This window comes from Penicillium macrosclerotiorum (genome assembly GCF_028827735.1).
Source record: "Penicillium macrosclerotiorum strain IBT 26536 chromosome Unknown utg000003l_segment0_segment0, whole genome shotgun sequence".
NCBI lineage: Eukaryota > Fungi > Ascomycota > Eurotiomycetes > Eurotiales > Aspergillaceae > Penicillium > Penicillium macrosclerotiorum.
This window is the reverse complement of record NW_026643083.1, coordinates 4,043,820-4,068,698: the sequence shown is the minus strand read 5'-3', so window position 1 is coordinate 4,068,698 and position 24,879 is coordinate 4,043,820. Positions and strand designations below refer to the sequence as shown.

Here is a 24,879-nt window from a genome sequence, read left to right as displayed (position 1 = left end):
TCTTGTGTATTGTTGAATCACAGAGCAGACCAGATCTCGTCATATCCCCGTCCCTACAGTGTCTCCTCCAAGGCGAGGACCTAAAGAACAAGAAACACTCAGTCAGTTTCATCAAGAACGGACAAGGTCTCCAAACAGGAAGACCCGGAAAAGGAAAGAATGGAAAATGGAGAAGGAGAGCATAACTTACCAGAGCAGTTCTCGTTGGAATATACACCTGCGTAAAGTTCTTCCGCCCATTCCACTCTAAATCTGTCGTGAAGAACCTCGTTTCCTTCACATTCCGCCCCAAGCCGCCAAATGCTGGGTCATCCGTGTCCAGCACGACCCGATAGGTCCCTGCCACATCCACGCCGACCCGATAATCCGAGAAGCTCTGCGTGGGGTGGAAATTGAAGATCCACAGCAAGCCTGCCCGCTCGAAGACGAGCACCTTGTCGCTCTCGTTCTTCAGGCTGATGTACGCCTGCGTGCTGTGCAGCCACCCGTACTTGGCCTCCGTCAGCTGCATCGCCCGGTCGAAGTCGTTCAGGAACCGGTACCGCAGCAGGTGGTCCTCGGTCAAGTTGAGCTGCCGGCGCGCGTACCAGAAGGAGTTGTCGTTACCGGCGCGGGGGAAGTCGAGCCACTCCGGGTGCCCGAACTCGTTGCCCTCAAAGTTGAGCCAGCCTTCGCCGCCGAGGCCGTGTGTCACGAGTCGGATCATTTTGTGCAACGCCATGCCGCGCTCGATGATCGGAGTGAAATCCGTGAGCACGGACATGTGCGTGTACATTTCTTTGTCGCAGAGCCACATCATGAGGGTCTTGTCGCCGACGAGTCTGGTAGGGGCGAGGTGAGCATGGTTTGGAACGGGGGTTTTGGGGGTAGAGGCTTACGCTTGATCGTGGCTCTCGGCATAGGCAATGGTCTTTTCGCCGTGGCGCCGGTTCGTGAGAGTGTATGCCAGGTTGGCAATATCCCATTCGTCATCCTTCTTCTCCTTCAGCAGCTTGATGTACATGTCGGGGATTGCCATGGCCAGTCGGTAGTCGAAGCCGACTCCGCCAAGCGAGTGTGGTAGACACAAGGCCGGCATGCCAGAAACATCTTCGGCGACAGTGATGCACTCGGGGTATAGTTCGTGCAGCATGGTGTTGGCGAGGGCCAAGTAGGTAACACCTTCTTCATCGACGGCAGGGCCGAAGTATTCATGGTATCCACCGGAGAAACCCCTGCAGTGTGAGAGTTAGCACGATTCTACAGACACAAAGGAGGCAATGTACAAAAAAGAAAAAGAAAAAGAATGAAAATAAAAGGATCAAAACGTACGTCCCAATGCCATGGTGTGTATACAGCATGCTAGTGACGCCATCAAACCGGAACCCATCGAACTGGTACTCCTCCATCCAAAAGCGCAGGTTGCTTAGGAGGAAGCGCAGCACCTCATGACTGCCGTAGTTGAATAGTCGGCTGTCCCACAAATCGTGACGACCCTTCCCACCCCCGTGGAAGTAGAGATGGTCCGAGCCATCGAACATGTTGAGTCCATCCTCGACGTTCTTCGACGCATGGCTGTGCACCACATCTAGCAGCACCACGAGCCCTAGGCTATGAGCAGTATCAATCAGTTCTTTCAAGTCTTCCGGGGACCCGTAGCGGCTGCTTGCTGCGAAAAAGTTGTTCACCTGATAGCCGAAGCTGGCGTAGTAGGCGTGCTCCATGATGGCCATCAGCTGAATGGCATTGTAGCCCAGGTACTTGATGCGCGGCAGCATGTTCTTCGTGAACTCCTTGTACGTGGCAACTCGGGTCTCGGGCGACGAGATGCCGACGTGCGCTTCATAGATACGCAGGCTCTCGGGTTTCTTGAGGCGCGAATGCTTGAAGCTGTATCGCTCGTTGGCGGGCGGGTTCCAGAAGACAGCGTCATAGGTTGGCGAGATGCTCAGGTCTTGCACGACTCGCTTGATCCATGTTGGGATCCGGTAGATCCGCTCGCCGTTGGGTAGAGTCATTGTAATCTATGATGGACTGTCTGTTAGCAAGGATGAAGCTCGGGCGACATGAGAAACCGTGGGAACTTGCCTTGATCTTGCTGTCATGGGGAATGGCCACGCTACCACTCTGTGCGGGGACAATCACCTCCCACACCCCAAATGTGTTCTTGGACATGGGGTTGGCATTGATGTCCCAATTATCTGCAAGTCTCAATAATGTGTTTCACCAGGGAATTTGCTCTCTGCGCCGATAGAACATACTGAAATCGCCGACCAGCGACGCTTCCACCGCATTGGGGGCCCATTCTCTATATGTGATGTCGCCATTAGGCTGTACATTGAGGCCAAATGTCTCGTAGCCCTGGTGGAACATGTCAGCTGTCTCATTTCTTTGCAAAATCCCAATATGAGGCGGAAGGTCGCCATCGAGGCCCGTCCTACCTTGCTAAACTTGTCTAAGCCGCCTTCAGACTCGTTGATCGCTTTGGCCCATTTCTCGACCAAGCTGTATCTTTGTTTCAGCACCTCGCGATGAGGTTCCAGCCACGGATCGAGTTGGATGACACCTGTGAAGAGAAGCTGGTTAGCATTGGCTATGGGAATTACCATAAGCTGTTCCCGGGTGGGGGGAGATCGGCCAGCTAGCTGTTCCGTAGCTCACTGGACACATCGGGCGGCACCGTACCTGTTCCGTCAGCGACAACTTCTTGAGAGGATGCCATGGTATCTCTTTCTTCTCCTTGAATGAGAGAGGGAGAAGAGGAGGGTGACCACCCCCTCTCGACGCAGGAGTGATTGGCGGGAGCTACGATTGCGGGCGATGCGGGGAGCTCGGGCCCCTCAACAGCAGCTGGTCTGGACAATCCGGTTTTGGTCGATTTCTCCGGGACCGTTCGTTGGCAGGGAACAGCTCGTCGCGAAGCTCACTTGTTTCAACGTGGACCCTTTGCTCAGATAACCGATCCCATTGCTCCTATACTGGCATCGGGGGTTCTGTGGACTCCAATCATGGCCTGTTTGCGAGCGGGCGCTTCCAGGTACTGTGCCTGGCCAGCCCCGACCAACTCGATCACGGGCCGCGCGCATCGTCACACTCTCACGAAACGGCTCGGTGAGCAGCTTGACTTTGCATCCATGCACAGCCCCCCTGGCTCCATTCTGGATTCTTGAAATCTTTTAAACCGTGGCGATTCGTATTCCAAAAAAAAATGCCATGAAACTCATCGATTGGGGTTGCAAACTAAGAAGATGGTATTGACTCGCTAATATCAAGACATGACGCAATGCATACCCGGGGATCTATATACGGGGCGGAAAAGAGGCACAAACGAACCTCTATATACAACGAAGAGAAAGGAATAAAAATCTCAACTGCTCAACCTTCGAAATGACTCCTTGAATCACGGTCTCGCTCAGTCCGATGCTGGACTCGGCGGCAAGTCGCCCGTCGCCCAATCCGCCGCATTCGGCCCCAGTTCAAATGCCAATGTGCCACCGTGGGCAAAGATGTCGTCCCAAGTTAGCCAATTTTTCGTCCACGCCTTGCCGTTGACTTTCAGGCTCTGCACGTAAATGTTGCTATCTCCATTACCGTCGCCACCTGTGGCTGTAATCTTCAGCGCCTTGCCTCCGCCCAGATCAATGGTCATCGACTCAAACCACGGCGAGTGGATCAGGAACGTCGTCTGCCCTGTGATCGGGTACAGACCGATCATGTTCCAGAGCAGCCAGGTCTGCATGGCGCCGGCATCGCTGTTGCCAGGCAGACCGGACGGCCCTGTCGTGTAGTCGTTCTTGGCAACTCTGCGGGCTTGGTAGACCGATAGGTCTTGTCGCCCGACATAGTTGTACAGATAAGGGATGTTGAACATGCTGGTCGGTGTCTGTTAGCGCTTGTGTTTCAGGGGGGGATGGGAGAAAGCTCCTGTAGGGGGCTGCTTTCTCATCTCGGTCTCATCACTTACGGTTCATTCGTCGAGTCAAAGATAGTCCCGCTGGACCCGGTGACTCCGACCTCAAACATCTTGTCCAGTCGCTTGACCACCGTCGCCGCACCGCCCATCAGGGTGATCAGGTGTTTCATATCGTGGACTCCCGCCCATGAGTAGGCCCAGGAATTGGCCTCGTAGTTGGGGTCGGTCCAGTACCCGGCATCGTTCAGCGGATCGGTGGTGATGAAATCGCCCGACGAATCGCGCGGGCCAACAAAGCCAGTAAAGCTCAGCGATGTCAAATCCGAATTCCAATGGTTGCGCCAGTATCGCGAGCGCTTCAGGTACTTCTGCGCATCCTCGTCTTTCTTCAGTCCCGAGGCGACCTGGTACAGACCGAAGTCATTGCAGGCGTATTCCACGGCTCGGGTGACGGCCCGGTTATAGGTCGGCGTGATGTACCCGAGCTCGATCCAGTCGAGTAGTGCGCCGCGGCCCTGATGCGTCGAGGAGTCCGGGGACATGTGGTCGACGGGGTAGTTGGCCGGGGTCATTTCGGCGTCCTTGACCATAGCCTTGTAGCCGTCGGCCCAGTCGACGGCGCCACGCACGCCCTTCACGTATGCATCGGCGAGAATGTTGTCGGCGTTGGAGCCACCTTGCGTACGGCCGTTGTAGTTGGACGACCGGGCGTCAGGCAGGTAGCCATCGAACCGCCAGATATCAATCAACGACCGGATCTGCTCTTCGTAGGCGACAGGCTGCAGAACCTGCATGAGAGCCGTGGAGCAACGGAATAAATCCTGCGGCGGACATTAGTGATATTTGCCCTTAGCAGCAAAGAATCATGTTGCCATGCACTTACCCAGAATGTGAAGATGTCCTGATAGTAGGGCTCAGACGATTCCCAGCCGGGGTTCTCCCCGGTCTGATTGGTGGGGATCAAATGCATGAAGTATAGCGAAGTGTACAACAAGCTCAGGCTTTTTTCGTTGCTGTTGGTCGTGGTGATCTTCGACAAGACCTTGGTGTTCCATTCCGAGACCGCCTCATCAACAACGGAGACAAAACGTGTTCCATCCGGGATCTCGCTGTTTACGTTCTTACAGGCCTTCTCTGTGGAGATCCAGGAGATACCCACGCGCGACACTACTTCATCCTTGTGGAAAGTGAACAGTCCGCCCACTCGTGTGGCCCCCGATGTCGACGATGCCGAACCGTCAGGCTGTTCGACGCTTTTTGCGTCGCGTGTTGCTGTAAAAGCCTTGCTGCTTGATGGCTTCGAGTCAAAGTAGCCACCTACAGGGGTAAAAGCGGTCAGTTTTCGGTCTTTTCTTGGATACTAGAACAAGTCATTGGACTTACAGAAATAGATGGTCCAATCCGGCGCTTCGTTCCAGCCGTTATTATATATGCCGTGGCCCTCATAATGGCCGTCCTGGTAGGTCTTCAATTCCCCGCCTTCATAGTTCTGTCCAAGACCCTGGCCCCGGAATGAAGGCAACACATGCGAGACATCGACCAGGATGTGATTCTGCGAGTCGTTCGGGAAGGTGTAACGATACATGCCTGCCCGTGCCGACGCACTCAGCTCGACCTCCACCCCATCCCCGGTGTGAGCCTTGTAGTACCCTACTGAGGCCTCATCAGTTCCCTCTCGCGAGACCGTGATGTTCGACAGAGGGTCATCGATAGTGCCCACCAGTGGCAGCTGCGAGACCGTCCCATACTTGGGCGCTCCGCCGGTGCCTTGCTCGTGCATCATGCTGAAGCCGGAGAATGCGCCATTGGACAGGTATCCGGAGTATGCGTCGGTGCCGGACTGGAGCAGATCTGGGCCCAGTTTAACCATACCAAAGGGCCTGACCGCACCGGGGAAGTCGTTGCCCCCACCTTCAGTACCCATGCTGGGGGTTCATGTCAGTTAAGCGCTGGTGACCGGATGCCAGATAAGGAACATACAATACATCGACATGCTGCGTTAAGTCCTCCGCCGCGGTTACGGCCAACAATGCCACGCTTGTCAACATGGTGGCATACTTTGACCTTGGAATGAGCATGGTGAGACACTCGCTCAGCAGTGTCCAACGAGATAACCCTCAATCACCAGCCCTATTTTGAGCAGATCACTCCCTCTCTCTCGGGCAATCTTCAAAATTTTGAAGACTGATTAAGCCCAGAACAATCAGCTGGAACCCAAAAAATAAACCTCGCAGGCAAGGCGTGCGATAGCCGTGCGAGTACGAGGAAGATCAGAGGCTTTTGAAAAGCGAGTAGGAGAAAAGAATTACAACCAGAGGGAAATAAGCAAGCCTCGTGCTATGTTACTCAAATCACCCGCCGGGGGGAAGAACGAGGGATGCTCATCTGCTTAAACCAGCCGACTAATCCAACCAGTCCACCCATTTCCCCTCCAATTGGCCCGCTGTGGGTGATGCATGAGTCGGGGAACCACGAGCATTACAAAATTCCCAATTTCCAACCAATCGTCCGTGCATTCAGGGTCTTTCTTGCAAGCTGTTGGTCTAAGTAAGACTGGCGAGGGTGTGGAATGCTTGGCACCATCACCAGGCTGGGTCCCGGGTCCACCATTCTATGGCTGGACATGACTTTGTAGCGTCTCTGCTAGACCAGGACCGCGGTGGAGACTCCTGTGATTCGTACGTTCATCTCCACGGTATAAGGGCCTAATAGTCTAATGGGCTCCATGGTAGACTCAAATGGGGCAAGGGACGCGAGGAGAAGCCGGCGGTAACAGTCTTGGAGATGATGGGCGGCCTGCTGGCCCAAAGGATATTCTAGTGATCGGGGTTGACGAATCCTAGCCCCCAATCTTGGCATTTGGTCGCGGCACCTGGTCTCAGGGACGCTTGTGAGTCGCGAGGTCGCCGAAGAAGAAGCATTAGTGGGAGATGTAGAAGACCTATTGGGTGGCTTGCAGGGGTTTATGGGCATACTCTCTACTCCGTATAGTTTATTTACTTGTTGAAGTACTTGGCGCATGGGGTGTCCCGGCATGACCGAATCACCGGCCCCAACCGCTTCACATGGGGCGATCAGGGACAACTCCACGTGTGGGGCTTGGTTGGTTGGTGTTCCTTGGCTATCTTCCTTTCTTCTTTGGTTACTTCTCATTTTGAATTGGCAGATTCTGCTCCTCTGTACTATCGCTGCAGAAGAGGGGTCGATATCGGCCTTCTGGCCGTAGATTGGAGAGGGGTTGACCGCGGGTTGGGTCAAGCTCCAACCTTGGAATAATTTGGAACCCGTGCGGGCTTGTGGAAAGGGAGGGCACATTGGGTTTGCCCGTTCCTGGATCTCTAGGATCAGAAACAGACACCATTCACAGTAACTTGAATCATACCCTGCGACCAAATTTCGTGGCGATCGTTATTTCCTTCCATGTCCGGTAACATAGAGATAGCCTTTCAGCCGCAAGGTCCATGTTCGACGAGAGGTGTTGTACACTGCGTATGCTATTTGAATCAACATCAGGAACGCATCAGCCAAGGAAGGCATGAACCCCCTAAACAAAATTCCGACTTTTATAAGAACTAGGCTCTTCTTGTTTTGAATCTTCAGGTCGGCAAAGAAATGCTTGACGGGGTTGAAACCTGGAGATAGGGTGGCAAGTATAGGAATTTGATAACCGCGTCAGGTCCGAATGAGGAATAGATACATCGCCCGTAAAGACGACTTTTGATCCCAGCCACCTTGCACAATGCTGCAAAAGCCGCAGGACTAACTTTTCGAAGAATGCGGTACTAGACTGACCAAACATATCTAGGGCTCCCAGCTTGAAGAATGTGTGGCCGTGAAAAGATTATAGATCGAATAGCATAGGATATGCCCTGAATCATCATGAGTCCTAGACATGAGACACAATCGTTTCAAGAATATCGTGTCGGTCATATTGCTCGAATATGATGGACTCAGCGGGACTCATTCTCTTGGTGACGGAAATTAAGCTGTGTTGCGACGCGCAAACCAACATAAGGCGACATAGTTGGGCCTCCTAGTACAGGCATTAAGGCTGTTAAGGGTAGAGCTAGGTTCAAACTCCTTGAAATGCCATTAAAATGGACGACGAGAATCCACTTTCGATCATAATAGTATTATGGATTCCGCCCAAAAATTGTCCTTTGGTGATCTATAAAACGTTCATGATGAAGAGTGGTTGGGCATGTCTTCTAATGCCTTACAAGTAGCGAAATAGTTTTGAAGGCAAGAATAGTTCAATAGCTTATAAGCTAATCCATGGAATTATTTCTCATACGGAACAAAGCATCGAAGGTTTTGACATATTAGGTACAAGTTGGCAGTACAGTTCTGTCTTCAAGAACGAAGTTGTTGGGTCGGAAGAGACAACGAGGCCTTCAATGATTCAGGTAATCATCATACTATCATATCTGCGTTCTTGGATCAGAACGTTCCGGAAGTGCCCTGTCATGAAATAAAGCCAAAAGGCTCTTGGTTCAGCCGATATATCCCTTGCCCCAATTAAATCCATCCAAGTCAATTAGCTTGGCATTGACGCCATATTGGACAGGCACCAAGGCATCCAGATCAGGTTAGCGGGCAGATCGTCGTGGAGAGCTCACTTCACGCCAGCATGAATGCCAAAGAAGGTTGTTTGTTGAACAAGCAAACACCGATCTAGCCCAGCCAGGCCGCTATGTCATGACCACAAAAGCTGAGCTTGTCCGCTAGCCCGTACGATGGCGCCTGGGAGTCGAGAGAAACCCCGAATAACTAGGTGGATGCGTTTGCGGAGATTCATCTACAACCTTGAGTCACCTCTCCGTCTTCGCGGCACCCTCACACGCCTGCGCCACCGACACAAGCATCCCTACCTGGCGCTTCTTCGTCTTCTCCTTCCACTGCCGACATGGCATTTCCAGCTGCCCGAATGCGTTCCTCACAAAGTGATGCTGAATAATGTTTCGCTGCTGCAGTCCCGAAAGGCCACAGCGGACCTCACCAATATGCGCTCTGTGCCACTGTGGCGTGCCAGAGACACCCCTCTCCGATCTCTATACCGGATATACGAGGCGATGGCGGCACGCGAGTTCTACGCCATCGGCGCGGAGGTGGAATACTTTTGGTACCAATCGCGGGGGTCGTGGGCGGCGCATCACATACCGGATCCCCATGACAGAGACCCGGTACGGTATGCCATCCTGGCCTGCATCGCGGAGGAACTGGCGCGGTCGTTTAACTGGCGGATGAGAATTGGAATGCGACGCGACAAAAGCAAGCACATTTTCCGTAAGACATTCGACGACCCGCTTCCGCCCTTCACTCCCGAAACCCCACCTGGCTGGACCAGGAAGGTCCCTGCCATCGACATCCAACTGATATCCGACCTGCCGCCAGAGCTACTCGACGGCTCGGGCAGACTCGTCCTCGAACCCGGGGGCGAAAACCCGATCTTTGCGGAGAGAAATATTGTAACCGATACCGGGCATTTCTACACCGTCTAGAGCGACCGGATCAAGGCCCTGGTGTAGCACGATTAATCGAAAACCTCTTCGTTGAATTTGTCCCGATACAAAGCAGCAATGTCATTCATGGTCGCCTGGTCAGGGAGCATCTCAAAGGAGCAGATATTCAGCGTCCGGATATACTCCTTGTTTAGGGGGCCATTATTCTGCGTCCGTACATGCTTCAGAATTGCCAGTACATCGCCAATATCCGATCCTCGCTTCGCATGCTTCTTACTATTATGGATTCGCCGCAACTTTCGCTCCAGGGCCCATTCCAGCGGCACCGCCAGAACCCGTAGATTCGTGCCCCCCCACAACACAATATTTTGCTTTTCGGCCTTCTCGAACAGCACTTGCCTAAATTGATCTGGTACAAAAAAGGCCATCTCGTCGTTCGCCCACCCGTCGATGAATCCGAGGTGCCGTGCTGCCCGGGTCATGGCATCCTGCAGCGGTTTCTTGACGTCGTTGTCGTGCGCCCATTGGGGCTCGAGGAGATAGTCGAGGTCGCCCGTGCTTTCTCGATTTCGAAAGAAATTAGTTGCCAGGAACCCCCCGGTTGAGATGAGCGTAATGGGCGCGAAAGCAACGAGCCAGTCATCGTTGCCCATTTCGTTGTCGAGGACCTCAAGGCCTGGTCCAGCAGATTCCTCTTTTAGCCTGCGCAACGTGCCAGCTTTTGAGACTGTCAGGCGACACTGTACCTTTTCTAAAGTCTTCCTCGCCAAATCGGTCTTTCTCTTTGTCCATGGCCCCTGTGGATCCGAGGTTTGCAGATAATAATCGTGGGGGGGTGGGTTACGACACAAATATCCCCTTAATATAGTATATGAATGGGTCGCGGGGACTGGCAATGCCCGCGCTGTCGGGACCGAAGAGAAGAATGAAGAATTTGTGTCTCATGATCCTCCTGTGTGCAAGATGGTTTTGCAAAAGGCCCAGGTTGCGCCAGATCATAAGCCTCCCACGGTCTCGGCCTTCTAGAGCTACCCCGCCCCAACCCTGTCCTTCCTGCACGCCGCTGAAATAGTCATCTCACAGCTGACGGGGCTGGTTGCTAGTGGCGGGCATTTCTGCCTGTACTTCGGGGGCCGGATGTTTTGATAAAAAAAATAGTCGGACTTATGGACGGGAGGGGGCTTTATCTTTCCGAGATCTTTCCAATCAATCTTTCTTCCTCTAGAGGCTCTAGATGTGCATTCCCTTTCTACAGGGGATTTCGAGAAGGAGAGTTGTATTCGTTTAGGATTTGGGCTTGCCCATGGCGTGCTCATATTGACTGTTGCTAATCGAACCATTCTTGCCGACACTGCTGATTCCTTGCAGCCCTAATTTACGACAAATCTGTTTGGGCCTGAAGCAGCGCAGTTCCTGCTCGGCGGGACTACCCCATTCTGGTCGTGTTAAAGTTCACAGAAACTGCGACTTTTCCCGTGCCAAGTAGATGCGACAAATGCTCATTCATATGGGCGTGGCCGTCGACTAAGACAGGGTATCATCCTTCCTCCTCCTTATCAAGTAAGCTTCGCAGAGCGAGATGATCAGCGTGATTTCATATCTGCGCCCAAACTCAAAATGAGGATCCGGGTGATACCCCGAAGGTTGACGGAAGCAAGATTGAGGGGAGCCTGACACTATTATAGGCGTTGAATGTGATTACGTAGAAGGTCACTGTCCCCGGGCAAGGTGCTAGGCGGATCTATAGCGTGCTTTGGGAATCTGTCACTACGAAGGCGCATCTTGAATCAAAATGATTCTTCCCGGATCAGAATGCACATTCCAGTGTCGAGGTCAATTCAAAACTAATCAAAGGGGGGATGTTGTTTCAATAAAAACAGTCCATATGTCCCATTTTCATGACTCATCACCGACTGTTGCATTGCATTCAATCATCCAGTTTAGATACGGTCGGATCCCAAGCCACAGGACTATACTCGCCTGTTTCTAGCTCCTGAACCTCCTCAGGGGTGAGTTGGAAATCGAACACCTCCCCGTTTTCACGAATGCGCGAAGGCGTAACGCTCTTTGGCAGCGGGATAAACCCTTTGTCCAAGCTCCAGCGAATGAGAATCTGCGCCGGCGTCTTGCTGTACTTGTCTGCTAGCTTTCGGACCGCCGGCTCCTTAAAACGTTCTCCCCGCACCACAGGGCAGTATGCTTCCAGCGCGATGCCCCGCGTCATGCACCAGTCGACAATGTCCTTTCGGCCCAGCCAGGGGTGCAGTTCAACTTGGTTGATACTCACGATCCCTCCCTTGCCCTTCCCGCCGCGCTCGGCCTCCAGCTCGCCGATGTGCTGTTCTAGCTCATCGAGGTGGTGCACGCCGTAGTTGCTGACTCCGATCGAGCGCACCTTCCCGGCCTCTACAGCCTCAACCAACTACAACAGTTAGCGATGTGCAACAAGACCATTTGCGTTCACATGCTGCTTACCGCTTTCCAGGCACCCTTGCGATTCTCTGATCCGCCCATCGGCTTGTGGAGGAGCATCAAGTCGATATAGCCGAGTTTGGTTTTGGCGAGGGTCTCGTCGACTGTGGTTTTCGCGCCAACGTAACTAATGTCAATGACCTTGGAGGTGAAAAAGATCTGGTCTCGTAAGAGACCCGAGATACCCGGGTCCCGGATGGCTTCGCCACAGCTAGCCTCATTGCGGTAAGCTACAGCAGAGTCGATCTGCGCGTGGTATCAGTGACAAATGCCTATGTAGCAGTAACATGCGTGAAGAGGGTTTGCGTGAGCAGGATCGGAAGCTGCATGACGGAGCGACTCACATGGCGGTAGCCACATTTAAGGGCCTCGAGACAACAATTCTTTGTTTTTTCTGGTGGGCTAAATATCACTGAGTTAGGCTTCAAGACGTGAAACAAACATGAGAGAAAGATGCTCGGCGGGGTTGTTACGTTTGATAGACCTTGGAGACACCTGTTAGTCCGCTTCTGCCAACAAGTTTTCATGAATCCACATACACCAAAGCCTAGACGGGGAATCTCATAGCCGCTGGCTAGCTTGATTGTTGAGCTGATCGTGGTTGCCATTCTGCGCATTTGATATGGTAGATGGGATGGATTGGCACATGAAAATGACGGGTGTATGTAGCACGAGCGATCTCTCTTGGGCCTTTTATAATGATGATATGCTTACAAAGCCCAATGATCAGGGATAGTTGAGAGTTAGCTCCGGTTAACTCCTCCGGATCTTTGAACCGTTACTTGTCTTAGCTGGAACTGTACAGCTCCTTCGGTGGCGGGAGTAGATAGGGCATTAGTCATCTAATGTTTCCGAGTTGGGTCAAGCGTCGGGGACAAACGGGCTAAACTAGGTAAGTCCGAAGCCCTTCATTTGTGCTTCGGGGACCAATCGCTCATCGATCCAGGGGTGTTCCATGTCCCAACTTAAGGGACGAAATTTTACTGCAGGCTGAATAGGCTCAAGGAGATGAGTTTAGAATCAAGAATTCTTCGCTTATTTCAATACCTGCCTGAAACATAGTTTTTGGCGCCCCTATATACCTCTTTTTTCTAGGTTGGTACCCTGAGCTATTTTGATTTGAATTGCTGAACATGGTGTTTGTAATCGAATAAAAGAGAGGCTTTGTGTTTCCAGACGGCATTAGAGATAGCTATTCTCCAGCAATTCAATCAGCGGCCATTGACATGTTCAAAAAAACCACAATAGAGTATTATTAGTGACGGCTTCTTGGAGACTAGAAGCAAAAGAGCGGTTGAAATCGCTAGAGATCGAAATTTTGGACTAAGCTTGATATGAGTGGTTCTTGTGTCTGGTAGGATTAGTTTCACAAGGATACCCAAGCATCAGCACTTGCCAGCATCTTCATCGATTATCATGTTGATTTTAAATCACCTCTAGCTGAGGATAACGATGAGCCCTATCTTTCATGCCTTTAAGATAGGTCTGAGCTCAAGTCCCCTAGTTCAATCTCAATTTTGAATAGAGTTTATGAGGCATCCTGGATGAGATAAAGGGGGAAGCAAGCAAGCTTCGTGCGATCCGGTGACAGGTAGGGAAAATATGTCTCGCTTTCCTAGCATATCAAATTTCAGAGGATGATTACGTATCATCAAGATATTATCTGATCAAGTAGTCAGCCTAGATGATAAGATCATAGCGTTTAGATTCCACAAACGAAACCGGGATGTGCTACAAGCCATCAAGTTGATGGTTTCAAACATCTCTAGGTAGGTTCATACTAGAGGTGTTTGACAGATCTGCATTGACCTTGTACAAAAGTGCATTCAGGTCGACCTGAAGGAAGTGGAGAGATGCGGTGTACATGCTCTTTGAACCACTGATAAAAATGGTACAGAGAATACTTGTCCGTTTTGGGGGCCAATTATCCCGCTCTGTCTAAAAGAAGCATAGCTGGTGGACCCTGCCCAAGCTCTGATGCAGGATCATCTGAAATTTCTCGGATTTGTCTTGCTCTAGGTTTGAGTTTTTCTCTTGCTGCCGTGGCCCTGCTCGCCCTTCCAGGCAGGCAAAGTTAAAAGATAGCACGGGAGATGAAAAAGTATTTTGCTGCGTAGCAGTATAGCTGATGATTGGTGGGAACATAAAGAAGAAAAGGCCCCACTGACTATAAAGTATAACAGCCGCGACAGGGTTGAATCCTTTTGTACGAGTCTTCTCCTTTTGATTTCACTATGATTGCCTAGCACACTGGCTCAGTCTTAGCCCTGGTAGCAAAGCTGTCAGAAGGTTTTTTTTCCCCCTACAATTTTCGTCGTGGGATTGAATATGAAAACGCCCGACACCAAAATATTTAGGGGAAGTGGATACACTTCGTGACCTCATGTAATACGACGGGGCGTTTCTTGGCGTAGACTGAGCCGCAGTTCTTTGCATCGCCTCCTTGGTTTGGGCTACATGAGAACCTGGTATTAGTATGCTCATCTCCGTCCCGACCGGATACAATTTCAAGCTCAGGATGTGAAAAGCTTAGGAATATGGAAATATTGGCATGGTCTTGTGGCTGTTCAGATGCTCCAGACAAGGCTGGCTTTTGTGGGCCTCCCATTCCACCCTTGGCCATGATTGATCCCCGCGGGGTCCAATCTTGACATAATAGGGCAGTGCATCGACAATCTTGATCCAAGTTGGCTGTTCCGGACTGCTCCAGTTTCTCGGCGTAGACTCGCTATTTATAACTCGTCTGAAATCGATTCCACCCTTGGGGAAAAATAAAGTCTAGTGCCACTCCATCTTGAGCCCGAAAAATAGTTAATTATCGTCCTCCGTCGACACTAAGTCTTGCCCATTTATCACCTTATCCATTTACCATCTCATTATTCCCACCCAGAACCTCAGTATGGCAGTTGGTAAAGATAGCGAGGGTAAGTGACTGGTTCTAGCATCTATGTGCTATCTACCTTACTGACAATCAAATTTCTAGGCCTGATTCCTGTTGAGCCTCTCGAATCTACCTCTACTGGGACGCGATCCCCGTCTCTCTCCTATGCCTCTCCACCCCGAACCTACCGAAATCACCCATAGGAGCCCCTCAGAGCCCACAGGGACGATGTTGCCTAGCTACGAGAAGTCGCGACAAGAGTACGACGCACCTATGCCGGTTAATGACCCCCCGACCGGGCCCATGAAGGCGTACCAAGGACAGCCAGATCCCAATTACTCACAAGCCGGCCATTCCTCCCAATACCCAATGCATCTGTCCGATGTGAAGGCGTATCCTGGCCAGCAGCTTCCTCCCGATCCAACTCAACAGCAACAGTTCCAACCGCAGGCGTTCTACACTCCCTATGGCCACCCGAGTGGATATGCTACGGCGACGCCTCTGCATGCCCTGCAGTCGGCCCCTTGCCCTGTGGATTGCCCGGCTTGCGGGTGTCGCGAGATGACTCGGACAGAGCCGGTCACAGGAATGACCACACAGTGAGTTCGATCATTTTTTTCTCGGCCATCAAGGCGAAGGGGATTGCTCCGTCTACGCAAACCGCAAACCTTGCGACCGGACCAGAATAGCCCTTGCTAACTGTCCCTATAGTGGATGGGCTGCCGTCCTCTGCTTCTGCTGCTGTCTCGGATGCATCCCTTACTTGATGTCGTCTCTGAAAGATGTCGACCACTTCTGCGGAAAATGTGGTGCGAAGCTTGCATGCTGGCATAACAGCGGTCGCATCCAGGTCTTCCAGGGCGGGCGCATTCAAGCGCCGCCAAGCGGAACCCAGGCTCCCACGAATACGCAGAAAGAATCCCACTAATATGCAGAAAGAATAATTGGCTTATTGTTTGCATGTTTTCTGATTGTTTGGGATGGCTCTTTTTATTTAAAATATTGTTTTGTATCTCTTCACCCCTCTTCCTCTCTTATTGTTCAAGTGATACCAATTCTGTTATATGCTTTTATCTGGGTGTTTTGTTATCTCTCTCACCAACTCTCTTTTTGACTATGAACCGGCATACTGGATGTTTAGAAAGATTTTGTCAATTCACATCATGCTCATATCTCTGTATTTATCACATCCGGTGACTTGAGATTTATTCACACAAAGATTATCTGTCAAAATTAACCTATTGAATGACTATCTTCGCCGATAGATTCCAGGGAGCGCGTGATGCCAAGACCTCGTGTTGGAGGGTATGAAGGTCTGATGATGCGGTCATCGCGTCTTGCCGGAACTACTTATAGCGCCTGGATCCGCGGCTCTCGTGCCTGCGCCTGTAGAACAACATCCCCGACCAAGATGCTACGCTTAATAATAACGGCCTCGGCTGTCATCACCGGCGGCACGGCGATTTACTTGTATACAGTCCATGAAAGGCTGTCGTCGCGCATCCAACACAAGTCCCACTGTGGCAAACTATCAGCACCGTCCCCCAAGCCCCTCGAGATAGAGTCCATTCCAGAAGACATCTTCACCGACCAATACTTTGCCCTGTATGACCATTCCTCCAAGGCAGTATCGCGCGACTCGCTGCCCCAGAATATCGCCGCCGAGGAGCTCTTTACGAAACTGGTTCGCCGCAACATGATTGCCTTCACGCATTTTCCGCAAGCGTGGATGATCCGACTGGTCAGCAGAGCCCCAGAGGAAAAGCAAAGCTTTAAGGCATCACATATCTCGTCCCTGGACTTCCGCCCCGGGGACTTGGTTGGTGGCGTGTACCGTGTCGTGGCGCGCAGCGGCAACAAGGTCGAGTTTGAGATCAAGATGAAAAATATGGACTTCGTGAACGGCCGCATGGCGATCAGTTTCCATGAATCGGAGACTGAACGGGTGTTCAGTAGTGAAACTTTGATGTGGAGGCGGTCTGATGAGACACAAACCATGCCTCTGGAGAAGCCGCTTCTTCGATGGATGCATGAAACGGCAGCTTGGTGGCTGATTGACTCTGGCGTGAAATGTTTGACCGAAATCGAGTCTTGATGTTGAAATAGGGCCTCACTTGAATTCGGTGGGGATTTCCTCTTTTTTTGTTCAAGCAATGGCGCGCTGAAATACGATAAGTATAGATTCTGAGCTTCAAGGGCATCGGCCGGACTTCGCTTTCTTTTTTTTACTTTCGCTTTCTTTGACCTTGACTTTGAATGGAACTTGATGGAGCGAATTTAATGCAATTTTCAGTCTGCTATCTGCCATTGTCTCCAAAGACAAGATGAAACACAAGTTTATCTCTCTCCGTGGCTTTTCTTTATTCGATGTCTAGGGACAGAGCCATGTTTGTCAACAAGAATGACATTCTCAGATACCGGAGTGATGCTCTTTGTGAGTGACGTTAAAGAAGTGCCAGACTCAATTTTTGCCCTTGTCTTGGACTGGGGATTCAAATTCACTTTAAAAAGCCCATGCCTCCCAAAAGCCAGACACTTCATTCTACCGTATACCAGCCCGTCATGTGTCTTCATGCCTACCACCACTATACCCGCTGTGGCCATATCGCCAACTGGACAGTGACCAGCTGTTTCCAATTCACCAATGCGATTCGTGCCTGGGCCCAAACCAGCACTACCCAACCTTGTGATAATATTCGAGTTGTCCACGACCTTCTTCCCGTCAGAGTGTCCTCTGTCGACTGCTTCCAGTGCCTGAATGAGCATCGGGGCTGCTTTCCGCACGATCAGACTGCCTTGCCTCACAAATACACAGTCCTTGAGGGTTTGGGCGCCGAGAGACCGATCATGAAGATTTATGTTCAGATGGACCGTGATCAGGCATACAAGCCCAATCACGATCCGAACAGTAATAATGATGATGATGACGAGTGTCCTTTCGCCGAGATTTCTGGAGAATGGTGTCCTGCTTGTTCCTTCAAAGACACCAAGGCCCCAGCTCCAAGACAAACGACCACTTATGGGGCATGGGAACAGATGCAAGATACTCATGTATCTGAGCGTGCTCAGGTGGTATTCTCAGGCGAAGCAACAACTAGCTCAACGGTTCCATTCAAGGCCCCGGATGCTGCGGGCAAGCCCGCAGGGAATGCTCTGGAGCATGCGAATTATAGTGATTCCTCCGGATGGTGCCCCAACCTCTCCGATGAATCGTCCCTCATGCACCCACCAGACTATGTTGCATGGATACGTAGTCTTCCCACCCCCAATGACTCTAGGCCGTCTCTGTCCTCCGCCCCAGAATCGGAAATTTTGGACGGAGAAGCCCTCCCAACCTCTTCTGGGGCGACTGAATATCCAACATTGTCCCCCCTTCTGGCCTCTCTCGTTTGGCATGTGCGGAGAGGTCGACCTCCTACGCCGTTCCCGTTTTCAGAAGCCCATTACCAGCATCGCCAGGAACTGGAAGCTCTTCTTCTCGCCATGGCTCCCACCACCGAAGCCGACCCGTTTGAGCTGGATATGCTTCATCGTGCCATTTTCACCCTACTTGGGGAGGAGAGCGAGAAGTAATGCTTATCTCTTATCCCTTGACCGTCTGTCTTGCTAACTCTCTGTAGTCATTCCTGCTTTGCTTTCGATTTCAGAATGAGCCAATATTGCAATGAACGCATGGCTAGAATGATAAATCAAACGTTTTTCATACCATTTCTGTGCCACATTGAACCTCGTAAAAATCCCGACTTTACGCCATAGAAAAACTACAGTGCCGATCATTATTGCCTTCCATATCGGGGGACAGATGGATGCTATTCCAAACTTTAATCACATGATATGATAGCTATTTCCCCGCCTATATATTGAACCAGGGCGCTCTACAGCAAGCCTGAGAAAACAGGGAGGATAAGATAGGTCGGCGAACAGACCAACAAACCACCGCACACCACGATAGAGGAAGCCTCCCAAAAGGGAAAGCAGAAGCAGATGAAGCGAAGAGAGTGTGAAAGTTGATTCTCTCCCTATCAGAGATGCGAAGCTCTATCCTGTAAAGACTGTGTACTAGAAAGATATCCTCCAATTAGAGGTCTCCCCAGTATTGGCCATTTCCCCACTGCAATATATAGATAGTTAAGCTATCTAAGACATTATCAAATCGAGTATCTTATTCTATTAGATCCCAGCTTTCCTAGCGGATACCGTATCCTACTACATTGACACAAGTAACTAGTTAGTTAGTTATCGTATTGTATCAGTAAGATATATAACACAAATCTTCGCACCTCATTGCCCCACCTTGTCCCTAGCTTGTGGCTCGCATCGGGCACCCATCCAGTTAACCATCCCCGCCCGATATACTTTCTTCTCCAATTTGACATCAAAAAACTTCATCCGATCAACATCTAAATTAACATAAATTGAAGCCACATGATCACTACTTCATTCCGTAACTAGTCTGCTCGTATCACATCTGATATCGCCAGGTTCTGTCCGCTTTGTCTTTGTCACTCCTCACAACCTCCCGACTTACAGCTTTAACAAGAACCAAGACTTCATCGAGGGCTGTGGCTTATTAATCGCTTATTGCATTACTGCATCTTATTTCTGGTCATGATGTCGGACAGCAAATCATCACGGACGTTTCCATGCGATAACAAACTTCATCTCCGATAATCCCGACATCAGGAAAGCAGCTGCCTATCCAAGCCCTCCAAACTCGCCGTGTAGAAAAAAGACTGATACTTATACAACCAATGAGGATATTGGCCAAAAACTTTGCTCCTCTGCAGCTTTCTCGTCGGCGGTCACTACTAGTCCAATCAACTCTCCGAACCTCGTCACTCGTTTGAGTAACCCAGAGGCATATCAAAGCAATGAAGCAGTTCTTCTAAAACCATCAATCTTGAAGAAGCTCTTTGGTATTGACAACTGGCGGTGTGGGGGCCTCACACTAGCGCAGGGGCAATGCAATCGCTTCATAGCGGAAAAGCTCCATGACGATATTGATATCCATATCGATTCAATGGTTATGCTTCATCCGTCATCTCCCCAATTTCAACTTGACTTGGAGAAGTTAGTTGACCTTGTGCATTGCTATCAGCACAGGCGCGGTTACGTAAAACAAATGCGATTGGACTCATGGATAGAGGCCATACCTTCCGGACCTAACGGGAACACGCATAGCACGTCAATCGAAAGAAAAATTAAACTTTGCTTTGGTCGAATTAGCACTCAGTGCATAGGAACCAATGGGAAGAACAAGCGCTGCAATAAATCTATTGGAGGACAAAAGGCTCAAAATTGCACCAAAATAATCGAGAAAATTTCTCAGGCCAAAATCTACTTAAACGAAAAAAATTTGAACCATTTTATCCAACTTCTTGCAACAAATAGGCTTTGTTATTTTCATACAAAGCAGAGCTCACCTAAAGAGCTGAAACTATGGAGGGAGAGGATCGAGGATGTCCTTGTGAAGGCAAGCTTGGTTTCCGGCCAATCAAAGCATAGCAACACCACAGATGACCCCCAACGACAGGTTTTAAATACAGATCTTCTGGCAAATATTTCGACCAAAGAAAATGATACGCAATCCTCGACAAGCTTAGAAAAGAATTCGATGCCATTGCCTAAGTCTGTCTACTCCGTCAAGAATCCGGTTACATATTGGCTGGACCAGTACGATACGACGGCTTTCGACATCGTCGAAAGAGGTGGTAGGCCTGATGATCACAAGGCTTCATATTATGGAGTACAAAGGCAGATGATGAAACGGTTGAGTGTCGATGATCAGAAGAATGGCTACCTTTACATCTATGAAGTTGAAGCAAACAAAGGTTTTGTCAAAATTGGATATACCACGCGCTCTATCAGAAAGCGTCACGAGGAGTGGGTCTTTGACTGCAACCGAAAGTCAAATCCCTTGTACCCATTACCTGCTATCAAGGCCGCGCTCGTTCCAAATGCCCGCCGTGTTGAGAAGTTATGTCATGCAGAATTGAAGCATCGCCAGGCGATTATTTATTGTCAGGGCTGTTTAAAGACACACGAAGAATGGTTCGAGTCTTCGCCCACAGATGCGATTGCGGTGGTTGAGAAATGGTCTGCGTGGATGAAAAAAGAGCCATACCATCCCGACCAGTTATTACTGAAGCAAGAGGAGGAACGTAAAGCATTTGATATGGAAAAATTCATGGATTGTTTATTAACAGGAGATGATTAGTTACCTCCACGCTATCTAGAAGGAAGACCACGGGAAACCAAGATGCATCATCCAAAAATCCGAAGAGAAATTTCATCGCATGCTTCGCTCAATCGCGGTGCTCCCCTTAATATTGAGTGTAAGCCAAGCTACCTATACATAAAATGACAGCTGATTGAGTTGATGTAATTATACCTACACTGTTCTTCAAGTAGAATCGCCTCAGTAGACCTTGTAAAATATTCTGACTAAAGCATTTGCACAAATACTAAATGTGGAGTAATATTACAGGCCGTAGATGCATAGGTTATGTTTCGGGAGTTCGCAATGTTCCAACACTATCCTAGATATAGACTGGCGGTCTTGGCATTGGGGTTCGGGAATGAATCGAAGAACGTCGGTGGTGATACCAATTTCCGGAATGACTGTATTGCGCAGAAACGGTGGGCTTACATACGACAGTCAGTCACATCTTCTATATAGAAATACCTGAATGTCGGAAATGGCCTTCGGCACTATCTTGTTTCGCACCTACTTCATATACGCACCGCCGAAGGAAGACAGAACCCTTGGTCGGGATTCTCTTCGTATGCTGACCAAGTTTTTTTTTTTCTTGATATAGGCCTTCAGCTCGGCAAAGAATTCCTTAATAGGGTTGAAGTCCGGCGAATACGGCGGTAGGTACAGCAACTTGACTCCCGCGTCAGCACATAAGGTCTTGATTCGATCTGAATGATAGGATAATACGTTATCTATAACGAGCAGGGATTTTGGCTCCGAATATCTTCTATACTGCTGAATAAGCTGCTCGTTAAACGATTCGAAGAAGGTGGCATCCGTTGAACCTTTGTAAACACGAGACATTGTAATGCCGGTCTTGAGTATATGCAGGCAGTATCTAGAAGCGTTAGCCGCGATAAAATTTTAACACTTAGACTAGCGTCGCGCTAAGTAGTAACTAGCTAGTTCACCTATATCTAATCCTCTTATCGAATCCGGATTTATTAATAAACACAAAGTAATATAACCGAAATTTAGATAACTTATGCTAGTAGAAATCTCGTAGTTAAGGGTTCTATTCTTTAGCTCTTTGCTGTGCTTTCTTTTTCGTCTAGCTAGCCCGCGAAAGAGCGCGTTTAACGCTAGATCACGATAGTAAATTGTTGAACTTATCCTACAGGAAGATAGCTATCTCTTCTACGTATAGGCTAGGCTTTTCGATGAGGTAGTCACAGAGGGCGTCAAGCATAATAAAGGCGATTATTCGTTGTCGGCCGACCGAAACTGGAGGGGATCTGACACTACCGAATAACCGCAAGTTCTTGCGGATATTAGTGATAGAGCGTTCACTGCACCACGCTACCTTTGCCATTTGCGATGTAGTAAGTCTGCTCTTGCTGTATATTATATAGATAATCATCTTACGTTGCCAGGTCTCGATATTTCTTGCTATTTGGTTAGTGGTTTCGAGGAATGCAGCTGTTGGGTTAGGAGGAGTGAACAAACGATGCCATAGTGGTTTGTTTGGGGGTGGGCGGTGGTTAAGGGGGAGGTTATTTTGGACATGGAAAAGTGGATATTGTAGGGCTTGTAGCAGTACTTCAGTGTATGGTTAAATACTTTCGTCCTTGTTATCAGGAGCCCCAAAAAAAAGCCTCCCCACCATGGCATCATCCGGGATTTCTCGGGTGATCGGTATCTTCTATGAGGGGATCACAGATAAACCAACGAAAAATCGCCAAAAAAGTCCACTTCCCTTCTCTCTCCACCACTCTTTTACTTTGAACACCACTCTGCGCCTGTAGGAGGACTGATTCTCGCTGGTTCCTCAATTATCTGCAGCCTCTCTGCGCGCCCGATGTTCGTAACACTAACCCCTCGGAGAAAGAGGACGGCACAGCTCAAAATTTGCCACGCTACAAGCCAGACTCGTTCGCTGTTTGATAATCCGCATCAATACGTAGCAATCATGCTTAAGCAGTAAGTGACATATATTTTTGTTATTCGAACTTCCATAAACTTTGAGCTATCAGCTAAATGTCGGTATGCACGGAGCATGGAAGACTTCTATCGGCCTCCGAAATAGGATTGACCTACCCTCCGTTCTGTCTTATTATATTTGCTGCTAAAGGCCCTGGCATCTAATGCTAATAATGAATTTTTTAGCCCTATCCCCCTTGTATAATAGAATCTGCAAGCTGGGTAGAACTCAACCAAGTGTGTTAACGCATGCTTATGTCATCCCCTTTCATAGCTTAACTATCATACTCCTCGTAAGAAATGGAACATCATCCTTACCACTACTCAGCTTCCTGCTTGCACCAAAGCGCTATTGTCTGTCTAGCCAAGTATAGCCTGGTCTACATTCAGAAGGTATGTGAACCTAATCTTGAGTTGGGGATTGCATTTCCGTTCGCATCGAACAGAGTGTCTAGTCTATGACCTAGTTAGCTGAATAAATTAAACCTTAATTCGTTCTTCACTTACTATTTAGACAACGTCAATCCTGTATTGTCGAAATTATAACAAAATAATGTGAAACGTTTTGAATCACTTTTCAATATGCAGTACAAAGCTCTGCTAACTATTCTCACTCTTACAAGCACTATGTCAAGCGTGGCATCTGCAGGGGTGTTGCAGAAAAGAACCTGTGCATCTTATGGCAGGCAGTTCTGCTGTGCTGTGGAAGAGGTCCCGAATAAAGAAATTCTACCTAACCTGTACCTTTTCGTGTATGGTCTTGGGTGTAGTAAGTTAGACAAGTTCCATGCCTGCTAGATTGTTATCTACTGATCCCACATTCGCAGAAGAAATCCCTGACACTCAAAGCTGCGACGCGGCATCGTCTCAGCCTCACGGCATATGCTGTACAGCTTCTGATACTCAAGTATGCTACTTCCCCTCCCGCGTTACCTCTTAGATAGCTAACGGTAATGCAATTTAACAGACTGGCCCTTTTGGTAGCGTTTTCTGCTTCTCTGACCACGCTTAGCACGGGGGTGATGGAATTAGGTAGCGATAAGGAGCCTAATAACAAGCAAGAGCCCGTCAAGGCGTGTTCTGGAGTTCTAAGGCATTATAAAAGTGAACTAAAACTCTGCATATTGTTGGTGGACATTGGAACAATTGACTATTACTATATTTTCACACGAGTAAAATCCAGTATTTCTGCCTTAACCTTACCTCCGTGTTAGGGTAGTATGACAAGTGATGAACGGCTTGAACTAAAGAATTAGTGCATACTTGCCAGTCTCTTGCCAGTTTATAACCTGCTCTGCCGGCAGCATAATGAGCTCGCAACACAAACAACCACTCACATCGATCGCCAATTCTCTCCGGGCAATATTTCTCCAACGGTCACTAATTTGCTCAGTTTTCATGGATCCATCTAGTCCTGATTCTCGACCTTGTACTGTACATTTAGTTCCCAGATGAAGATATCATTACGATGTATAGCAGAATTGGGTAATTGGCGCAGAATCTATTTTGGGTTTAGCTTATCATGCATGTGATTAGGATTTGAAACAGCATATGTGTGTACACATGGAATGCAGTAATGTTCACCACTGTATGTATATTTGCGATAACGTTGAAGTTTAAGCCTAGGCTGTAGTAGGTGGTAGAAAGCTATAGGATTAGGGAGACTAGGTCTATTCCCTGCTCTGCTTACTTCAAATAACAATACCATTTCATGTCCATTTCCAATTCTCTTGCTCTTCTAATAGAAGGAGCCCATTCCGGACTACTCTGTTCCGAGGTTTTCTTGGACGGACCCTATATCACATTTCACCAACCTCCACTGAGCCATGGGAAGCCTGCGACGCGCACTCGGGAGTGACAGCGCGGGTGCTTGGCGCGGGGAGCTCGGCCAGGGCAGTCGGACTTGGCCCGATCATCCCACTCGGGTCTTCCCCAGAAAAGCCCTCTGAAACCCCCACGCCCATTGTCTTTTATTTTTCTTCTAGCTTTCCCCTTC

At 49.5% G+C, this 24,879-nt stretch overlaps 9 protein-coding genes across 9 annotated transcripts; 5 read left to right on the top strand and 4 right to left on the bottom strand.

The window, feature by feature from the left end:
- Nucleotides 1-53: 53 nt before the first annotated feature.
- On the bottom strand, nucleotides 54-2,701 carry N7462_004360 (1,4-alpha-glucan branching enzyme GLC3; the record flags this gene model as incomplete). Its single annotated transcript, XM_057076086.1, has 8 exons — nucleotides 54-80; nucleotides 191-821; nucleotides 879-1,214; nucleotides 1,312-2,003; nucleotides 2,068-2,180; nucleotides 2,241-2,340; nucleotides 2,421-2,545; nucleotides 2,641-2,701. The coding sequence occupies 8 exons, from the start codon at nucleotides 2,699-2,701 to the stop codon at nucleotides 54-56; spliced, it is 2,085 nt and encodes a 694-aa protein (XP_056935591.1).
- A 690-nt stretch (nucleotides 2,702-3,391) lies between these two features.
- Nucleotides 3,392-5,940, bottom strand: N7462_004359 (alpha-1,2-mannosidase family protein; the record flags this gene model as incomplete). The annotated part of the gene is made up of 5 exons (XM_057076085.1): nucleotides 3,392-3,851; nucleotides 3,944-4,713; nucleotides 4,776-5,209; nucleotides 5,276-5,817; nucleotides 5,873-5,940. The coding sequence occupies 5 exons, from the start codon at nucleotides 5,938-5,940 to the stop codon at nucleotides 3,392-3,394; spliced, it is 2,274 nt and encodes a 757-aa protein (XP_056935590.1).
- Nucleotides 5,941-8,628: 2,688 nt separating this feature from the next.
- Nucleotides 8,629-9,393, top strand: N7462_004358 (uncharacterized protein; the record flags this gene model as incomplete). The annotated part of the gene is made up of 1 exon (XM_057076084.1): nucleotides 8,629-9,393. The coding sequence occupies one exon, from the start codon at nucleotides 8,629-8,631 to the stop codon at nucleotides 9,391-9,393; it is 765 nt and encodes a 254-aa protein (XP_056935589.1).
- A 32-nt stretch (nucleotides 9,394-9,425) lies between these two features.
- N7462_004357 (uncharacterized protein) lies at nucleotides 9,426-10,146 on the bottom strand (the record flags this gene model as incomplete). Its single annotated transcript, XM_057076083.1, has 2 exons — nucleotides 9,426-10,048; nucleotides 10,101-10,146. The coding sequence occupies 2 exons, from the start codon at nucleotides 10,144-10,146 to the stop codon at nucleotides 9,426-9,428; spliced, it is 669 nt and encodes a 222-aa protein (XP_056935588.1).
- Nucleotides 10,147-11,281: 1,135 nt separating this feature from the next.
- On the bottom strand, nucleotides 11,282-12,434 carry N7462_004356 (aldo/keto reductase family protein; the record flags this gene model as incomplete). The annotated part of the gene is made up of 3 exons (XM_057076082.1): nucleotides 11,282-11,776; nucleotides 11,830-12,072; nucleotides 12,114-12,434. The coding sequence occupies 3 exons, from the start codon at nucleotides 12,432-12,434 to the stop codon at nucleotides 11,282-11,284; spliced, it is 1,059 nt and encodes a 352-aa protein (XP_056935587.1).
- A 2,438-nt stretch (nucleotides 12,435-14,872) lies between these two features.
- Nucleotides 14,873-15,635, top strand: N7462_004355 (LITAF-like zinc ribbon domain-containing protein; the record flags this gene model as incomplete). Its single annotated transcript, XM_057076081.1, has 2 exons — nucleotides 14,873-15,306; nucleotides 15,419-15,635. 2 exons carry the CDS (start codon nucleotides 14,873-14,875, stop codon nucleotides 15,633-15,635), a joined length of 651 nt encoding a protein of 216 aa, XP_056935586.1.
- A 483-nt stretch (nucleotides 15,636-16,118) lies between these two features.
- On the top strand, nucleotides 16,119-16,802 carry N7462_004354 (uncharacterized protein; the record flags this gene model as incomplete). The annotated part of the gene is made up of 1 exon (XM_057076080.1): nucleotides 16,119-16,802. One exon carries the CDS (start codon nucleotides 16,119-16,121, stop codon nucleotides 16,800-16,802), a length of 684 nt encoding a protein of 227 aa, XP_056935585.1.
- Nucleotides 16,803-17,269: 467 nt separating this feature from the next.
- On the top strand, nucleotides 17,270-18,280 carry N7462_004353 (uncharacterized protein; the record flags this gene model as incomplete). The annotated part of the gene is made up of 1 exon (XM_057076079.1): nucleotides 17,270-18,280. The coding sequence occupies one exon, from the start codon at nucleotides 17,270-17,272 to the stop codon at nucleotides 18,278-18,280; it is 1,011 nt and encodes a 336-aa protein (XP_056935584.1).
- A 2,041-nt stretch (nucleotides 18,281-20,321) lies between these two features.
- N7462_004352 (GIY-YIG nuclease family protein) lies at nucleotides 20,322-20,924 on the top strand (the record flags this gene model as incomplete). Its single annotated transcript, XM_057076078.1, has 1 exon — nucleotides 20,322-20,924. One exon carries the CDS (start codon nucleotides 20,322-20,324, stop codon nucleotides 20,922-20,924), a length of 603 nt encoding a protein of 200 aa, XP_056935583.1.
- Between the last annotated feature and the right edge of the window lie 3,955 nt (nucleotides 20,925-24,879).